The following is a 19,968-nucleotide window of genomic DNA, read 5'->3' on the forward strand; positions in this document are numbered from 1 at the left end:
TGAGTGATATTTTATACCAAAATATCTCTTAGCGTAGTAACCCAAGTATTTCTTGAACTATTAGAGATTTTGGTTTGCCAGTAGTTACATATGAACTAATAATAATAAATCAATAATTTTATTATAAGATTATTTTTATAGTTTTAATTTTGTTCATGGAAACATTTAGATGATCTGTAGCCCGGAAGATGGATTGGCACGCACAAACCAGTCCGCTGGCCCGCACGTTCACCGAACTTGACGCCGTTGGAATTTTTATTTGGGCACACGTCACCAATAAAGTGTGTGTGTGCAAATCCCCAAACTTCCTTACAAACCCAAAAAGATAGAACTATATTATACAAGTGTTAACAGTCATTCTCTCAGAAGAGCAACACGGAGTGTAGAAAATATATGTAGAAATTGACTGATACAGAGCGGGGGGCATATAGGACATGTTTTGTACGATAAAAACTACTTTAACATCTGAGTGTGCACATTTATATTTGTGCAATGTAAAACTTTAAGTCATTTTGGTACTCTTTTGGGTTATAATAACCTATACGAGTTATTTAAAAAGATATCTTTTAATATTATATCTATATGATGAATTTATATATGTACATGACATAAAATATATGATACAATTCAAACCTAACGTGATATTGTGATGATCAGTTATCAAAATGTCAGAACAGAGATTCTTTACTGAACTTGACAGATTATTTCTATGTTTCAGCTATGCAGTGCAATGTGAAGTGATGAGCTAGGTTTACGAACAATCCGACTGATAGAATAAGATTTCTCTTCAAACGGCCATGCAAAAACTGTGTTTTATTATTTATTTTATAAAAACAACAAGTAAAGTATAAAATATAAGTAATTTTTAAAATCAGTAACAAATTTACTTTTTTTAATTACGTAACATTTTGTCTTTTCATTAAAACTGGCTCGTACAATACACCACGTGATTGCTGATCTTAAACAATTTTTTCTAATAGAAGAACTGTGACAGTTTGAAGATTTTAACTAAAAGACCACATCTGTTGTGCTTTTACTGTTCACTTGACTATGTTGTGTTCATCTTATGTATTAAAAATAAAAGTTTGCAAAAGTGGCATTCTAAAAAAATTTTCTTTAAATTTTAGGCAACAATGTAGCTCTAGTTATTACTTTTAATCAATATTCTGTTCCATACCCCTGAATACCTCTTGAACTCAACCATAGACGTAATCTGGCACAGCCTAAACATCTCCTCGAATATTACGCTATTCCTTGATATATTTCATCACTTAAGATTAACTTTATTCTCAGAATTCTATCAAATTAAAAACTTAAAATACACTTTTGCTATCATTGGAGCCGAAACTCTGATATATTCATGGATAGAACATATTAACATAATTCAGTAAAACATGGGTTGAAGTGCGTTCTTAGATGTTTAGAAATTTGATTAAAGTGACCCTTACCACGTACTACTCAAATTGATTGAATTTATTGTCATTACACAAATAAACCTAACAGAAAGATGTAATTTCCCAAACAATATGAAATTAATTGTGACTGATAGGCTATTGAATGCAGGCGTTATACATTAGAGTAACGTTTATAAAGAAAATGTAATTGGATGCGTGGTAATCACTGAGATTACATTGAGTGAGGTCATGTACAACAGATTTAAAAGAATGTAGTGAAAATATTGTTAATAATGTGTGAAATGTTTTAGTGAAAAGAGTACTTCTGTTAAATACCTTATCAATTACAAGAAAGTGAAGGATTATTTATGAAGAAGTCCTGGAAACTGGAGTGGAAGGTTTTGCATGCACTTGGTAAATGTTGATAAACGATTACAAACCAGCACAGTATCTGTGCTAGTCTTGTAATGAGTTGTTTTGTATAAGTTTAAGTTATAGAGAAGTTTTACTTACATTTCAAAATACTGCTTTCGTATGAAAATCAACCTAATTTTGTAGAAAGTTTTACTGAACAATTGTCATTGGAAACTATTAAGCGCTAATTTAAGTTTAGCGGAACTATTACACCAACTAGGATGCCTACAGAAAACCGGTAATTTCACCTTCAATACTTATTGAAAAAGGCAACAACAATAACAATTTGTTTTTTAAACGCAGCATTTTTATATCCATTACCTCTTTTATTTAATATGTTGGTTACAACGCATTGTAATTTATATTTTAGAATAAGAAGAATATATGGGTTAATGTTCAATAAAGGAGGTTTATTTTCGTTTCATGACAAAATTGTTATCATAATAGATAAAAAATGGATGAGTTGGCAAAATTATTTACAAGCGCCTAAATGTGGAACATCCGACTGAAGATGAAGAGATTTATTACTATGAAGCATAAACGGGTCTGACAGAGTTACTTTTGGAAATGAGAGAGGTAGCTATTGCTGAAAGAAAGATACAAAAAGTTGTTCATCAATAAGTTACTTTACCAACTCACTTCTGGACGTTCCATTGAACCCTCACCGGTCTGGTCGTTAATCGGGAACCCCAATCCCGATCATAGAGCCCTCAATGGATCGAATCCACCTTAGAACCTAGAACCTAGATCTCCTTGATGCACTAAGATAGTCTTGAGAGTAACTCTTTTGTGTTATCATCTTCCAAACATTCTTTTCCCATATTATCTCTAACATTTCACCATACGATCCTGCGCATGGTTCCAGTGGTGGTTTTGATTAAGGTAAACATGTTCTCTACACTGATTCGTTCTTAGTGTGAACTAGGTGGAGGTGCTATTGCTTACACTATGGAGTGAGTAAACATGGAAAATTGTGTTCAGAGTTTATTTCTAACTGTCCAGAATGCGATCCACGGTCCTAAGCTACTTCTTCTTTTATTAACTACTAAAGTATGACAAGAAGGTTATAGAGATTAGAATTTATTGAAATATGATTGTTAGAGCCGCGAAATAGCTGTAGTAGTCCTGTATGGCGTAAATAGTAACAAATCCCCTCTACCCCTAAAATCATGTTGATAAATCACTGTGATTCATTTTTGGTAACCATCACAACATATTCCAGCAGATTTTACGGTGTCTGAAAGGTATCTTTTCCCCTGTTAGCTCTGTTATATTTTTATAATTCTGGTTTTTTTATATATTTTTATTGCTATGAGTTTCAATTTGCACCACCAACTTACACTTATTGGTATTTATAAAGATTCTGCCTCGTGAATCTTGAGAGAAACAACCCTACATGTTATTTATCCAGAAGTACGATGAAAACTGCAGCATTCATGCTTTGCATTTTTAGATGTTGTAGATTTGTTTTTCACCATAATATTATGCCATTCCTTAATGTTTAGTTACAATTATTGTATTTTGGGTTTAAATTAAAAAGATGCTCTGAGCTTAATTTGACTGTGGTTACATTTGGATCCTCAAAGAATGCATGTCAAATAACTTTGAATAGAATGTGCTTTAATCTTAAGTAAGGAATGAAATATGAGTTAAGATGTTATATTGTGCCTTTACTAATGATTAATAATTTTTGTATTAGAAAAGGAATGAAACAGCTAAGCTGCTCAATATTCTCTAAAAAGATATATAATAAACATTATACTATAAACAAATGTTGCATCTAGTTAACCAAAGGGGCTGACAGATAAGTTGATTGTTAAAACCTGAAATAACAAAACTTGTTTATACTCTATACATATAAATGAATGCAGTATTAGGATTGTGGTAAAAGAAATTATCAAAGTACATAATCATTTAAAATAATCGTAACTATAATACCATTTAAAACTTTTTCAATAACCCCAAAAAAATACTCTTAAAATTGTTTGTTCACCGCTACTGAATTCTCTAGAGTCAAATATACGTGTATCTTTAGAAACGAATAATACAGCTTGGTTTGTTTTAGCTGCTATAGGTAAACTGCTGTATGTATATTTTCTATATGATTAAAATTCAACACACTGTCAATAAAAGATTAGATTAGATAATGTTGGATGTCTTTAAATTTTTTAGGTTACTGGATTTGTATTCCACACGTTAAAATGTCATGTATGTATGTGTTTAAAAATGTATCTATTATTTGTACCGAATTGACGAAGCACATGGAGTTGGATACTACTTAGGTCGTAATTATGAATACTCGATTTGCAAAGTTTACTCATATGTTTAACTGTGGCAAATGAACATAAAGTCATCACTTCTAGATGTTAAAAATAAAAGAATGTATTGCCGCGTTGCTGCCAAATAGAGTGATAAAGAACCAAATTATATCATGGGTGTGGGCCTAATTGTTGCAATGTTCTATGGAAATTTTGCATACGAACTTAATAATTATTTAAACTTTAAAATTTTCATCCCTTCACGTTAATTTCGAGTGACAAACGTGGGCATCAGGTTGACATTGCAGCTGTTTTCGGAAAAAGTGAAAATTAGTAGATTATATTAATTAGTAGATTAATCTTCGAATGCTTAAGTTTAAACTAGGATATGTTTTGATTTACTGTTAGGAATGGTATTTAATAAGCAATATATTAAGTGTCTTTTTCCATTTTACAATTATAGTAAATTTTCACTTGCTCCATTAAACATTGAAATAAAAAGAGATTACGTTAATTTTCGGATACTTTTACAAAAAATTAATGATACCTCATTTTTTATTTATTAAAAAACTACGAATTTTATAAAAATAGCTTACCAGAGAATAATTCTTTCGAAGAACCAAACCTGAGATGTAATTAAATACGTGATGGTAACTTAGATTACATTGAGTGGGGGCATGTACAGTAGAGTACAAAGTTCTAATTAATGTTTTTATGAAAACAATACTACAGTTAAAATGTCTTCTTAATGACACAATGGAAAGATTCTGCGCTTGTCTGTGTTTCTATAGATTTTGCATACGTTTTATTTTGTAAAATATTTTAAATTACAGACTAATGGAAAAACAAAATAATTCGGATTCAGTACAAATATTTTGCTACTATTTGAATATCGTTTATTATATTCTTTAGTATCTTGGTTTAAATGTCACGATTTATTGATACAGTACAAGAGTACATTAACAGTCATTCATCGAAAACTTACTTCGATAATATATGATTTAGAAAATGGACTATCAATATCAGTATAATTCTCAGACAGATACACACGAAGCCTTACAAAAATAGCATGCATTGAAAAAATACACACAGTCGTTCAAAGCCAAAGTAATATCGGAGGATAAACTAAAACTTTTCCAATCAGTAGACAGACAGACATAGCTCCTCGTGACTACAACTCGTGATTGTGATTGTGGTCAGTGTTTGTATATTTAAAGGCTTTAAATCGAACATTCTCAACATTTTTACGCCACAAAAACTTGTTTATTAACCCAGATATGCCTGAATTATTTTTTTTTAATTTTTTTTAATTCTACAGTTTTTTTTATACTATAAATGTATTCTTCAACACATTTTAACAATAATTGTAAAAAATTTCATCGTCGTTTAGTAAATAATGGGTGGCCTATATATAGGACAGTAGGAAAATATGAGTGGTGAAATGCTAAAATATTCCAAAAATGCTTTTTATTTTTAGAAGGGTTACATTTACATTGGATATATATGTTTTATGTACTTAATTCAACTGTGTTTTTAACAAAGATATATAAAACAAGCTTAAATAAAATTTTTAGTAAGTGCATTTGTAGTTTATGGCTTTGTGTGGTAATCAATAAAACATTTAGTATGAAGACCAACATCACACTTTTGGCATTCTGGTAGTGCACTTGGCATGGCAATGCCCACATCTCGTTTGCTTTTCCTGAGGAACAACAAGGTGGTCCAATCTGTCAAACCTGGAGTCCACTTTTGATTGTTTCGATGGCCGTCCAGCCTTTGACGCGCACCCTTTACCAAATGTTTCTAGCAGGTTACAGGCAAGTCTGCGTCTGAAAGACAAGTGGTCAAGGTTCCCTCCCGCATGGCGGTGAAGTTGCCAGGCATTTTGTTCTGCACTGTCAATGCAGTCACAGATCAGAGGGAAAATACCACTTCTTACCTCTGATTTGGATTCGGTTACAGGCTCATATTTTGATCGCACCGGTTCCACTCCGCCCATTTTTTTGTTGTACTGGTGTTTGAGGTTTGGTTGAGGGATGAAAGCATGTTTTCTTGGCTTTAAGTGAAAAGCGTTTTACCTGATGTATGGGTTGTACACCAACAGCATTTGAAACAACCAGTGACAATACTGTTGTCATTCCATCTTGCAATAATTAAATTTTCATCACATACTTTTTTTCGTATTCAAAAGTTCCCCTTTCTTTCTTTTTCAAATCTTTACTATCAGTCAGTGGGCACTTTGCTATTCTGTTCTCTTCTCACCGTACCAATAGCTCTTATATTCTTTTGGGACAGTTTCTCAAACAAAGGTAGACCAGAAAAAAAATTTTCAAAATACAAGAAGTACGGGAAATCACCATTCTTCTTCAGAACATCACAGTACTGCAAAACAACACTGGCACCAAGGCCCAAGTGTTCATACTGAGGGTCCAAGGTGTGGCTGCTCCCTTGGTAGGGGTCTTTCCAAACTACATAGCCATTGGGTGTAGCACCAACCCAAATTTTGTAACCATAGCGAATAGGTTTTGTTTCTGATGAATTGTGTTTCAAACCATGCCTCCCAAAATATGGGACCATAGACTCATCAAACTGAGTGGTGTTCCTCATGTGGTGCGTAATCAAAAAAATGTTTTGTTCAATGCATCAAACAATGGACGTACTTTTGCATACTTGTCATCAGCATTGAGGTTGTCATTATCACAAACATGCAAATTTGACATAATAAACTCAAATCTGTCTCTAGAAATTGCATTTACAACTAATTCATTGCGAGTGTCCAAAGCTGTTTCCCAAAAACATTCGTCTTCGAGGTAATGGAAACATAACCACTCAACAACAATACTCCTATGAAACATTTCATTTCATCGACAGTTACATCACCTAAACGGTTATGTAATGCCGCATAACGATTTGTTTTCTCAACTAATAAATCTACAATATCATCATCGAAAATACAGAAAAACTGTTCCATTGGTGTTAATTTTTGTTGTGTACTTCCTGTCTATTACTCCAAATAGTATCATCTAGTTTTAGGTCCTCTTTGACCCATTTGTACTGCTTTTTAGTGAATGGCTTACTAACCTTTTTTGCTGGTTTCTCTTCAGTGAAATTCTGAATTCGTCTTACTTTTTTATTTGGTGGCTGTGCTATGTCCATCTTCGCTGAACTAGAGGGTAAGGTTGGTTGTGATAAAGAAGGATCCTCTTCATCTTTGTTGTCACTCAGTTCAATTCTTGGGAAACTTCAGCCGGGGCCAATAGTTGGTTTCCTGGAAGATGATGGATTGAAGTCATGTCCTCATCCCCAGAATCCTCATCAGTGACATCATTCATTTGCATTGATTGGTGGCTGAATATATACGCCAATTTCTTCATCAGGTGGCACTTGGATCTCTTCATCTTCTAGCATCGTCAAAATTTCATGAAGGGTTCAAGTTCCTAAAAAATTCAAAGTACGATAATAATAACAAGGTTTTTCAGAATTTTTTATAAAATAACTGTAAAAAATTGTATTGATGCTTTAAAACAAAAAGTTTAACCCAATTACTAAGTCACGACTTGAAATACAAGGGTCGAAACTCATTTTGAGAGTGGGGAAGCATTATTGTTGTACAATATGCCTACTGGACTACATGTAGGACGGGCCAATTCCAAACATAAACCTATAAACGGTCTGAATTTAGAACGGTCACATTTCAAGATTAAATGTAATAACTAGTTAGTCAGTTATTAGGAAATGTACTTAAATAGGTTTAAAACTACGAAATAATAGTATTGTACTTACTTTTCGCACATGGCGCAGAGCTCATGAAGTTGATTGGAAATCCTAAATTTTGTAAACTAGTTCTAAAAGAAACAAACTAGTTGAAGCATTCACTTGATTGTTGCTCAGGATGCATTCAGTAGCTCTTACTGAAGACAGCAACCACCCTGCCACCTGTTGGAAAAAAGCTGAAACTACTTCAGAAGTAAGCTTTATGGAGAACACTACAAGTGTCCTAAATATAGGTCACTAGGCATATCTGGGTTAATAAAAATGTATTATAGTAAAACCAAAAACAATGGATTTCTTTGTTTTATGTTGTAAGTAACATAACATGTTCTATTTTATTTATATAACATATAACTAAGAGAACGCTTATTTTTGCATTAGTTATGTATTATGCTTTTACGTTTGATGGATTCAGCATAACGTATTGTAAGTAGCATTATAAAAAAATACTGAACAAAACAAACTCTCATTTTTTCCGTTCAAAAGGTGATTTAGTGTACCAACATGTTTTTAAGTTAATTTTACAATACGTGGGACACATTGACCACTATAGCTGAGATAGCTTTGGGGGCCAAATAATCCAACCACACATCCCACGTTGAAGTGTTGGATTGTTTTAGATTGGGTCTGTTTTGTGAATTCCAGAGCTTTTCTATTATTCTTTATTATCCTTTTATTATTATTTTACCCCTGTCATTCTCCTTTTTCGTGTGTTCCTGGCCAAGAAAAGAATGCAATCATTTTTAACATTGGTCGTTTTGAATTAATCCCAATCTAAACTTTGTTTGACTGCCCACACAAACTTTGCAGTGATTTCAGTGGGCATTGTTATATTAACATAGCAATGGTTTCCAGCGTTGCTAATGGCAGAACTCTGATTACAAAATCTCAATGTGTATATGTTACACTGTCTAACAGCTCCACATTAGGGTTTATGTAACTATTAACAAGGGAATAAGTTTCAATAAAATTGTTAAATAAAAAGGGAAGTGGCCAAATTGTGTTCCTAGAGTTACACGTCACACAGATGATCTAACCTGTACGATTTATTCGCATTAAAAACCATCTAATATAGACATAAAAATAAAATAATACGTACAACAGAATGTTGCCTAGCATTACAGAGGTTAATTCATAGTTAGTAATAAAATATATATGAATGTAGCCTATTGGTACGGTATGTAAATTTTTTATCAATCATATAGTAGTTTCTTTGTGGCGTCTCAACAGGTTTGGTGAGATATTTAGACAGAAAACGTCATCTAAATTTGAAACGTAAATGAAAGTTTGATCGTCTTCAACCATTTATAGGAACTTAAAAATCCCATACATTACAATATATTCTCCTCAACGGAAAACCAGATACCGTGTAACTTTCTAAAAATGTCAGCCGTAAGCACATCACAAACCACAAATCTCCTGGTAATTAATGATGAATTCAATGCATTCCAATCTTTCTTATCTGTGACATGTTTTCATGCTTGCTAAATTTCCTGGCATGACTTCATGGTTAGCTGAAGTGATCCCATTCTATTCTGTGATTATTCTTCTGCATACTCCAACATGCCTCAAGGGTATCAAGGAGGTTCTTTGCTAAACAACATCCTCCAACATCACCGAGGTGGTGAAAATGTCATAATATTGTGTTCTCTTATGACACTAAAGCTCTTCATGCAGCACCTATCTCGACTCCTATCACTAGAGCATATTTCAAAAACCTATAAGACTTAGTTGAAAATTTGATATTAAATTTATTTAATCTGTTATAGTAGGTTGGAAAGGTTAATAGCAGTTTGTATATATATTTTGCCTATTTTTCACGTCTTTAAATGGGCTTCATAGATTTTTTTTTAAATACTGTAAGAACGGTTAGTTAAATGATTACTAAACCTTTTGTTGGACGGAAACATACCTACCACAGTCTTGAGGTCAGTAGATGTGAATTAGATCAATCCTAGGTCATGGTCATAGAATCCTATCAACATTACACATTGGTTCAAAGACAAATATGATAATCAGAGCGTTGGTCAATAGTTTCTCACGAAAAGCTGAGAATAGTAACTATAAATGTTCTTGAACTGTATTAACTAATATTTCATCGCACTGTACAGATTTTAACACTTTAATTCTTTTGGGGGCACCTTGTTGCTTAAGAAAGAATACTTCTAGACCAAAAAATGTGCTTCTTATCCTCTCAGAATCAGCCAGCAACGTAACGACCCGTAACGATGACTTACTAGCAAGCATAAAATCAGGAAAAGGGGATGCCTACCATTTCACTCTTTTACGTGGAAACACTTAAGAACAAAAACTTTGGCAAACATTATATTTTTTTTTCTTCAAGCTCACTATATTACTTTTACTTTTACTATATTACTTACTTTTGTAACACATACATTACGAGCCAAAATACATGCAAACATACTCGTAATATACTTGTCAAACATAATCCATATGCTTACAGTATATTTACAACATACCCACGCAACAAACACATGAACATTCTTAGTGTTCCTGGGATGTATATATGGCTATTATTATGTTATTATTAACTGCACTTATAGATCTATTATTTTTATTGAGAAATCCTTCCTTGCATAGTCATAAAAAATCCCATGTTAATCTTTAAAGCTACGAAATATGAATTGACTGATCCTGGTAAATGTTATACACTATTCAGTGTAAACATTGTTTTATGACAGCAACACCTCTTTTTTACCACTATTTTTAATTTGTTTACATTTATATTTGCTTACCATTGAGTACGCTTGATATTAACAACAGATATAATTTCAACATTATGGCAACAAAGGAAAATAAATAAATTTATTCTGGATTTAATTTAATGAACAATATTGTGGTTTTGTAAATGTAGGGCATTGAATATATTTTCCTTAGAGTTGGGACAGCATATTTACTGCAGCAGAAGGAACAAAAACAGAGGGAATAGCAATCGCACGATTCAACAAAATATTTGGTCCCTTACTACAATTTGAGGAAAAAGGTGGGCACAGTACATCGATGATTATATCAAGTCAAAACACAAAGTAATGCGATCGTATTTAATATCTCATGTATTACTATATTATCCTATAGAATGATCCTATTATATAATTATCATCTTATCCTATAGAAAATCGACGAGGTGACATCGGGTCCAATTCTTACTAATGACATATATATATATATATATATATATATATATATATATATATATATATATATATATATATATATATATATATATATATAATTTATTTCAATAAACATTGAATCGCAAAAAGTACTTGCTCCGCCGGGACTCGAACCCGGATGTGGTGTGGGCTCTTTGGTGTAATGGTAGCACATTCACCCGGCAAGTGAGAGATCCGGGTTCGAGTCCCGGTGGAGCAAGTACTTTTTGCGATTCAATGTTTATTGAAATAAATTAAATTCGGCTATTGCCATTTATACAAATTTAATGAATGTAAATATATATATATATATATATATATATATATATATATATATATATATATATATATATATATATTATATTTACTTTGATGATATATATCATCAAAGTAATTATATAAATATCAGACGTACTAAAGTACTAGATATTGTTATTGAATATTAAAAACTAAAATTAACATCAACAATACTTTGTTATTATTTGGACACCATTGGAAAGAACAGACTTTCCAGCGTCTGATCACATTGAAATATCTAGCAACCCGATCTGTACACGTGAAAGTACCTATAAGAAATACCACAAGCCATCTGTGCGGGTTTCGGTGACCCCTTACCGCCACACCGTACTTGTGGCGAAACCTAAACTCAAGCTTAGATAACGTGAGCGCTCCTAAATTTCGAATTTCTATTTTTGCACTTAAAATACGTTATGGAAGAATATTTGGCCGATAGTACATAGGAACAGAGTGGTCTACTTTTCCGACATACTGTACCTCCTTTCGGGAAGAAGAAAACTAGAGTCGATAATCAATATGACGTACGTTTTTCAACATACCGTAAGTCAAATAAAGTCTGATATTTCTAATAATGTAGTATTTTTTTAATCCCCGGCAACATATTTAGAGCAATAGTGTCCTTCGGATAATACCAAAGTAATTAATATCCATACTACTTAAAAATTAAGTGTTTTGAATACAACCTAATTAAAAAATTATATGATTGTACGGAGCAAGTACTTTTTGTGATTCATGGTTTATTGATACAGTAATAAATTCGACTATTGCCATTTATAAAAATTTAATTAATGTATACCTGTCGTTTGACAGGTCTTCCGATCATATGTTAGTTTGGTTATTTAGATGAATATGTGACAGATACGGTCAAATACAAAATAATTGAATCGTCAAAAGTAAGGGCTCTGTGGTGTAATGGTAGCGATTCGCCCGGCAAGTTAGAAATCCGGGTTCGAGTGAGGACGGAGCAAGTATTTTTTGTGATTTCATGTTTATATAAATTATACAAATAAATACATATACGGGGGCTTCGCTCGTAAATTATGTATACATAAATCTAATTTACGAGTGAAGCCCCAATTATGCGACAGCGTAGTTATAATAATCTTTATCCTTAACTTCTTTACTTGAAGCAAATAACAAAATTACGAATGCACTGAATTAAATCCTTGCATTCATGTAGCCATCACCGTCCCTATTAGACGTCTTGGATATCATTAAAAAGACAATAAGTATTTAAGTAAAAGTTGATATATTAAACATCTTTACCGAAGCATTTCAGAACATATCATACCTCTTTATGCCAGAAAACACGCGAGACCTTTCCCATGTTCCCATGTCATTTTATGTCCCATCGAACTTGACATATACTTGTTATGAGAACCATTATTATTCAGCCTGCAAAGACTTTGCCACTGGTATGTTAGTTTATAATTTGTAACACTCCACACACTATTATATCGTCTGAAATATCAAGGTGAAATATGCAAATTTCTGGCGACCACTGACGTAAGGCTGAGTAGACAAGGACCATCATAGCCAAGGATTAAAAGCAGGGAACAAGACGGGATCAGCAGCCACTGTTTCTTGGTTAACAAAAAGACCTTAATGCTATGACATTAGTTATCTTATGCATGATGTTAAACAACTGTATGTTTGTAACAATGTATGTAAGTAATGACTTCTGAAAATCAAATCGTAGGCAACAAATTTAATTCTTTGTATGTTTTCTACTGTAGTAAAAATATACTATATAAAACGTATGTTTGTAAAAATAAATACATATGTGACCATAGATCGTATTACTATTAAAATCGTGTTCCTATTCATAAATTTGCAAGAGGAAATTGATGACTACTACTGCAGCAGTCATTACACAAAGTCTTGCCGGGTATTTCATCTGTCCCACATTATTCTGCCAACTAACCACGTTTTTTAGTTTACAACAGTTATTCAGCAACTGGATTCAACCTCTCGTAAGTTAAATAAAGATTAATAATATTATTTATTGGTGTACATTTGTTATGTGATAAAAAGTTATAACTATATTTCTTCAGTTATAAAACATAAGTTTACTAATAAATGAGTTAAAAATAAATGAAAATGTTTCTTCCTTCCATTATTTTATAAAAAAATAGTGTGTAAGATTAGAATAGTTTAATGTTTTATTAAAATATGATCAACATTATGGACAATCATAAAACATAACGTAAATTTGCATAATTATTTAACGTCAGTTAAACATTTTTGCTAACACGAATAAAGAACAGAAAAACCGACTCCTCGTATTATCAGACGAATTTTTAACAAAATAATTAATGTTGTTATTCCAAGTGTCCAATTATTTGGTCATCATGACGTAACAGCTGGGGCAATTAGTGATAATTACATCATTGGGCTCAACATTAGCGTGAATCAATCTTTGTGCTTTGTAGTACTTATTTTTAAGTTTGTTCTCTGCTTTATAAATATAAAACATTCCTGGTTTAAATAAATCGAGCCGAACTTGACTTTATAGTTTGGCATGGAACACCACATGTATCTTTTAAACATTTGAATGGCTTTGTCGTTAGAAGATTTCACCTTAAAACCTGTACTTGACTATTATGAATAATTGTGTTTTTTATTATCAAATTCCATTAACATTCTAATTAAGAGGAATAAAATATTAATTATTTAAACATAGCTACATCAATGAACGTAAAATATATACTGGCTCGTCCGAGTTTCATATAATCTTGTTTCAATATGACCATAATTTTTTCCTATATTTTTTTAACAGCATAGCTGAATGTAGAAATTGTTACAGAGAAGTATTATAATATTATAATATAGATAGATAGATATAAGATGGATTTATTATGTTCAATATTCTTATTTTTTTCATTCAATTTTAATATTAATTATGGCAACGCACAAGCAAAATTGTTATTAAACTGTTTTGACAATTTTTTTAGATTGAATATTTATATATTTTTGTACTGTAGTGACAGTTTAATATAGAAATGAATTTTGGAGTATAGAATAATAAATACTGAGTATGGAAATAATATTTTATTTATAAACTTTGTATAAAATTGTCTATTATTTACAAACTTTATCACAAAATCACAGTCTTATAACTCTTATCTATATAAGACCAATATACATTTTAAATATTTATAACATGTTTTTAGTAACTTTACAGTTTGCTTGTAGTAACATATAATACATAATCCCTATACATTTAGTATAACAAAGTGAAATCACGACTTCGTGCATTTATTTTTGAACTCACACTCCATTACATGTGGTACAGACTGTTTGAGCAGATAATATTATTCACTTTTCCTGAAAGAGGTTCACGTCAGACCAATCTGCAAATAAGAGCGAAAAAACAGTTAAATATGTACAAACTGTATATATTAGTTATAAAACTTACAACAGCACTAGCTTTATCCACATTTCATAGATCATATAAAAATCAGTTGTATCATTTCAAACGTTCCAGCAATTGTTTTGATGATATTATTTGAAACTTCATAGTTGGTTGACCTTTCAACATACACAATTAGTAATATTACAAAAATAATGTATAACATTAGTAATTATGAAATAAACTGTTTATTTTACTCGATAGCAAGACTTTGCTTCTAATAAATAATCTTTGTTATAAATAATGCAACTTTTTTGTAAGGAACTGCAGCACTATATTATTTTTTAATATGCTACTTCTACAATTACAACAGTGTTCTTCCAAGTTTAAAATACGCTGTAAATTTCTGTGTGGTTAAAAAAAATAAAATTTTGAACAAAAACGTCATAATTAGAATAATTTAAACACATTTGATTTCAATAAAAATAAATATTATATTTTCTTTCAAAAAATACATCTAGGCCCATCCTTTCCGTAACAGTAATAAATGTAGAAAATATCATATCTAGAAAGTTGATAAAGATACTTTACATGAAATACGTGTTTCTTATGTATGTTATGGTAGCTTTACATTATAGTATTTTCTACTACAGTAAAAAGAACATTTATAATTATAATCACAATATATATAGAACGAAAATTTAGTGAACTTTTATGACTTACTTTAATGTTATATAACGTTCTTTTTCCAAGCTTGTTTCAGGGCTCTCGCAGTCAAACGACGCCAACATCAAAGCTGAAACACGAAATCAACAAATATTTTAGGAGGTTTATGTAAAATAATGAATTGACAAGTAATTTCATTTGTATGTATGTGTGTATATATGCGTGTGTGTCTATTATATTATATACGTACAATATGAATATTATTTTCAATATGAATTTAAAAAGGATTTGTGTTTTAGAAATACCTGAAAACTAATTATAGGAAGCCTAAAGTATTTCGATGAAGGACTTGTTCAAAAGGCTCATATTACAGTTCTAAACCCACACAAATAAGTTAGATTGTCATGGTTAATCTTTCTCATTCGAACTTTATGCGAAAAGGTTAAATCAGAAAAGAATTAAAAGTAACATCGTACATTAGTTTATTTAAACCCATTTTCAGCCATTCATGATTATAATTTGTAAATATAAAATCAAAATATTATTAAATTATTTTTTAACTATTAAAAGATTGAGAGAAACTGAAGACTGATTTATAAAAATCCATCCGAGTTCCCAATTTATTATATTATGTATTCAAACAAATCATTATAATTGTATGATAGCAAAGAAGTATTTTGAAATGTTTAAAGTGTTGTTGCAAACAAAGAAAGTTGTTACTTCATACTGGTGCTAGAGGGAGCACAAGGCCACGTGACCTGTGATCACGACGTGATGTTGGAGAAAGATATCTGTGCGACAAACCCGGCCATAAACTTTCCAAGTTATGAAGGTATTCCCCTCGTGTGGCACCTCACCTTGCCCGGTTTATCTCTAGCACACGTCGATCTGGCTTTTGGTGTTCTATGATTTATTACGGTGTATCTTCTAATGTTGCAACGTATAACTTTTCGTGAGAAGCTTTGGTATTGGGACGGAATAAAATAATCCTGATGTAAACTGTTAAAAAACATAGATTGTTTAAGAATGAGCTTTGAAAAGGTATAACGATTACTTATTAGTTTTTCTTTGTTATTTTATAACACCGTTTTCTAATATATCTTCATTTCGAGTAATTATTGAGAACATATCTCTTATTGAGGTTTACATCGTCATATTTTGATAACACATATAGTTTTCTTACGAGCCTCAAATAAAGAAGGATTCAGAATGATTTCTACCTTGAGGACGGATAGTAATTGTTTGATGTCAGCCCACAGAGAAGTCGGACTTCGAGACAATGATACACCTATTGGTGCTTCAGGGTGCTCCTTCGATATTAATAGCGTGTTGTTACAATTAAAATGTACTAAAAAATAAAAATATTTATATACTACATTTCAAGTTTTCCATTTCCCACTGCACCAAAGCACCACGAACACAATTTTTTTTAAATCTTGATTTTTTCGGCCTAGATGTGAGGAGCTGTCTTTAATTTAAAAAAAATGAAACTAACATTTACTTACACTAAGGCCGGAATGTATCAAACATGATCGTGTAAACAATGTTTAGAAGTAGTGTGAAACAACAAATAAGGGAATAGACGTTGCCTCCGTGTAAGGACGTCGCGCAAGAGTAAGTATTCAAGGGGAAAACCTCGTTTTTAAACAAAAGGTTCCCAACACAATATAGCATTTGCTATAAATTTAAGAAAAGTTTATTCTCATATACCAACATTGTTATACGACATTTTCAAGTTTAAGACCATTACCGTATCGTAAAGTGTGATTCTGTGACTTTTACAGCTCTTTGCCAAGCACTGAAGCCATTCTACCGATCTCATTGTTGCACATAATACAGTATAGTGTTGTATTGTAATAGTGAAGCAGTAAAAGCTGTTTTAGTACAGCGTTAAATTGAGTAAGGAGTGAGGTGACAACAAAAGTTTCTATAAATATCTTATATACGCTTTGTGGCTTTTCTCAATTGAATAACCTTACTTTATCTTACAACACGGGTACGAATGAGCAACATCGTCTACGATATCGATGGCACATTAGTTGTGGCCAAGTATGTCGTGTTTCGTCCTTTCGTTTCTTTTAATTAATTTTAAACAGATTTATAGAAATTTCCTATTATCCGTTAAGCAGATGGTGTTCTTCAATCAATAAATAAAAAAATCTATTACAATCCATTAGTAGCTGAAATAACGTAGCATGCGGATATTTATCTTAACATTTATATCTCATTTATCTAAGCGAACTAATATTACAATATTAATATAGAAAAAATAACGTTCCAGTCAGTGAGCGCTGTTTAGTTTTGTTTACCTTACCTCGTTAGATCTTAACACCATCATTGCGACACGAGTCTAATGTTAGGTCAGACGGGATAATACTAAGCTACGTCCACCTCAGTCAATTTGTTATTATAATTAAAGTATATAAAATCATATTGTAAATTAGATAATGAATGCACTCTCTGGTGCCTGTACCTACCTAAACCTGGAAGATATATATTGCTCATTATTGATACATATTGGGTATATATTGCTCAAAGTTACATAAAACCTGCAGAATTAGAGGAAATTTATTTTAGTAAGTGGAAAAAGTGACCCCCATCCATTTTGGAAGAGACAACCTCTGCAGCATTGGAGATCATTTCCACTTACTATAAACCTTATGAAGGGCGTGGAAAGAGGTTTAGTCATTACTCTGATACCCAAGATGGAAAGATCGCTCTACCCGGACAACCACTTATTTGGATTTGGTTTCGCGTTATAGAATATTTTTACATTATAATTATAGGTAACCATAATGGCAAAGTGAAAATAGGTGAATAAATTAATATGTGAACAAACTCAGTAAATTCACAAGAAATTGTAACACCTGACTTATTAATACATGTAGTTAACTATCCCAACACATGCAACACCATTTAATTGTGTAGACTTAAACTATTTAAACAATGATACGAAACATCATTTAATGGATAAATATAAGAACGAACCAAGTGGCAAGATATCTCGAGAAATATTTCATCTTAGGTTTAAATTTTACGTGTAACTTTTTTCTACATGTACAGGAATGTGTTCTATGATGGTGCATGCCCCAACCATAGAATTTAGTTGAACTTTGTTGAAGCCGAGGGATGGATAAATTCCTTTTCTGTATGATTGTATATCGTTCAAACTGTAAATAAAATCACCTATGGACTTGAAATTTTGAATTGAACCCTAGTAAAGCTAAGCAACACACGGTGTGGGTTACTCCTACTTTGCGGAGTTATCAAATCAATATTGATAAAATCACTCCCTGAAGTTGCAACTTCTGTTCGATACATAGTAGAAACATACATATTAATCTTCAGCACTTTATATTTGAGCCTGCGTACAAAATTACCTAAACACCTTACTTTGAATAATAGTAACTTCTTGCGATTTATATACAGTATCCTAAATTGTACTAAATTGTAATGTCGTAGTGTACACCTTATGAATTTTAATCTTGTTTTAATAACGTTTTGACGACCTTGCACCTAAATGTTGTTTATCTACACGTCAAAAAAGTACTTGGTTTAAATTTGTTTTGCTTTCATTGAGGATGTCCCTACAGTCTGCTTAAAGCAGTCAATAAAAAATGTTTTACTAGAAAGTGGTGGTGTATTCATGTTACTTTAAGATATCGATGTTACAAAATCTTTTATGTATAGCTTGCAGTGTAGTTTGAATTCTCTTTTAACGCATATGTGCTATTACTTCCAAAATTGGATTGTCAGAAGACTCAAAGTCTTCTATTTCCTTGGTTTATGTGTTTAAGCATGCTAGTACTCAGTCACTTTAAGTAGTTGAAGGATATCAGGTACAGTTCACACCCACCTTTGTCAGAGAGGACTGGGGAGGCTTGCAGGTAGGCGACAGCTTTAGCACACCGAGTAAAAGGACACACAGTCTGCTGCCAGCTGATGAAGTCAGTCAAACTCTTCGCTAGCAGCCACACGGCCTCCATGTTGATGTGGTCACCGGGCAATCTTTTAAATATACAGTAAGATAAATTAATATAGTTTTCCTTTCAAACATAACTGCTAATTAAAGAACCATTTGAAGGATACGTACTTGTTGGAGCAGGGATCCGCGAGACCGTAGAGATCCTTGACGAAGAGAGCGAAGAGAGGGATAACGATATTCTGGCTGCTGGAGCTACCTGCTGCCCGCCACACAGCCGCCTTCAGAGTAGCTCTGTAGTTGTCGTAGTCAGCTGCTGAGTCCATGGCCTGGCGCAGCACCGTCAGCCTCTCACTACCCGCCTTGGTCCACTGCTCGTCCGTAAAAAAATAAGATTATATCTAATGGAAAACTTTATTTAGTCATGTTCAAAAAACAAGACTGTTGAAAAGTTACAAACTCACAGTCTTAGTCAACCTGGAGACAGGTGCCATGTTCAGGCCAGCTAATATGGCGGCCAATGAGTTAAAGTTGCCAATATTGAAACATTCCTTAGCTGCTTCAATCCAGAACTCTGTTATCTTCACGCGCTGCTTTTTTGCTGCTTGCTGGAACATTAGTAACGAATAGTTAAAAACATATGTTTTATATTTTGTACCATTAGCTGAACAAGAACCCTTGATTACTTACACTTAATTCATCATTATTTGCGATCATTCAT

The 19,968-nt window shown here is 32.2% G+C and overlaps 1 protein-coding gene across 1 annotated transcript in view; it reads right to left on the reverse strand.

The window, feature by feature from the left end:
- Positions 1–14,343: 14,343 nt before the first annotated feature.
- The window catches only part of LOC124371004 (ras-GEF domain-containing family member 1B-like), a 45,114-nt gene continuing 39,489 nt past the window's right edge, over positions 14,344–19,968 (reverse strand). The window contains exons 7-11 of the mRNA XM_046829318.1: positions 19,712–19,855; positions 19,419–19,618; positions 19,182–19,333; positions 15,383–15,455; positions 14,344–14,660 (exon numbers count right to left, since the gene is read on the reverse strand). Coding sequence (XP_046685274.1) covers positions 14,651–14,660; positions 15,383–15,455; positions 19,182–19,333; positions 19,419–19,618; positions 19,712–19,855 — 579 coding nt within the window. The 3' untranslated portion in view covers positions 14,344–14,650. The remainder of the gene's footprint in view (positions 14,661–15,382; positions 15,456–19,181; positions 19,334–19,418; positions 19,619–19,711; positions 19,856–19,968) is intronic.

Source organism: Homalodisca vitripennis, chromosome 1, assembly GCF_021130785.1.
Source record: "Homalodisca vitripennis isolate AUS2020 chromosome 1, UT_GWSS_2.1, whole genome shotgun sequence".
Taxonomy (NCBI): Eukaryota; Metazoa; Arthropoda; class Insecta; order Hemiptera; family Cicadellidae; genus Homalodisca; species Homalodisca vitripennis.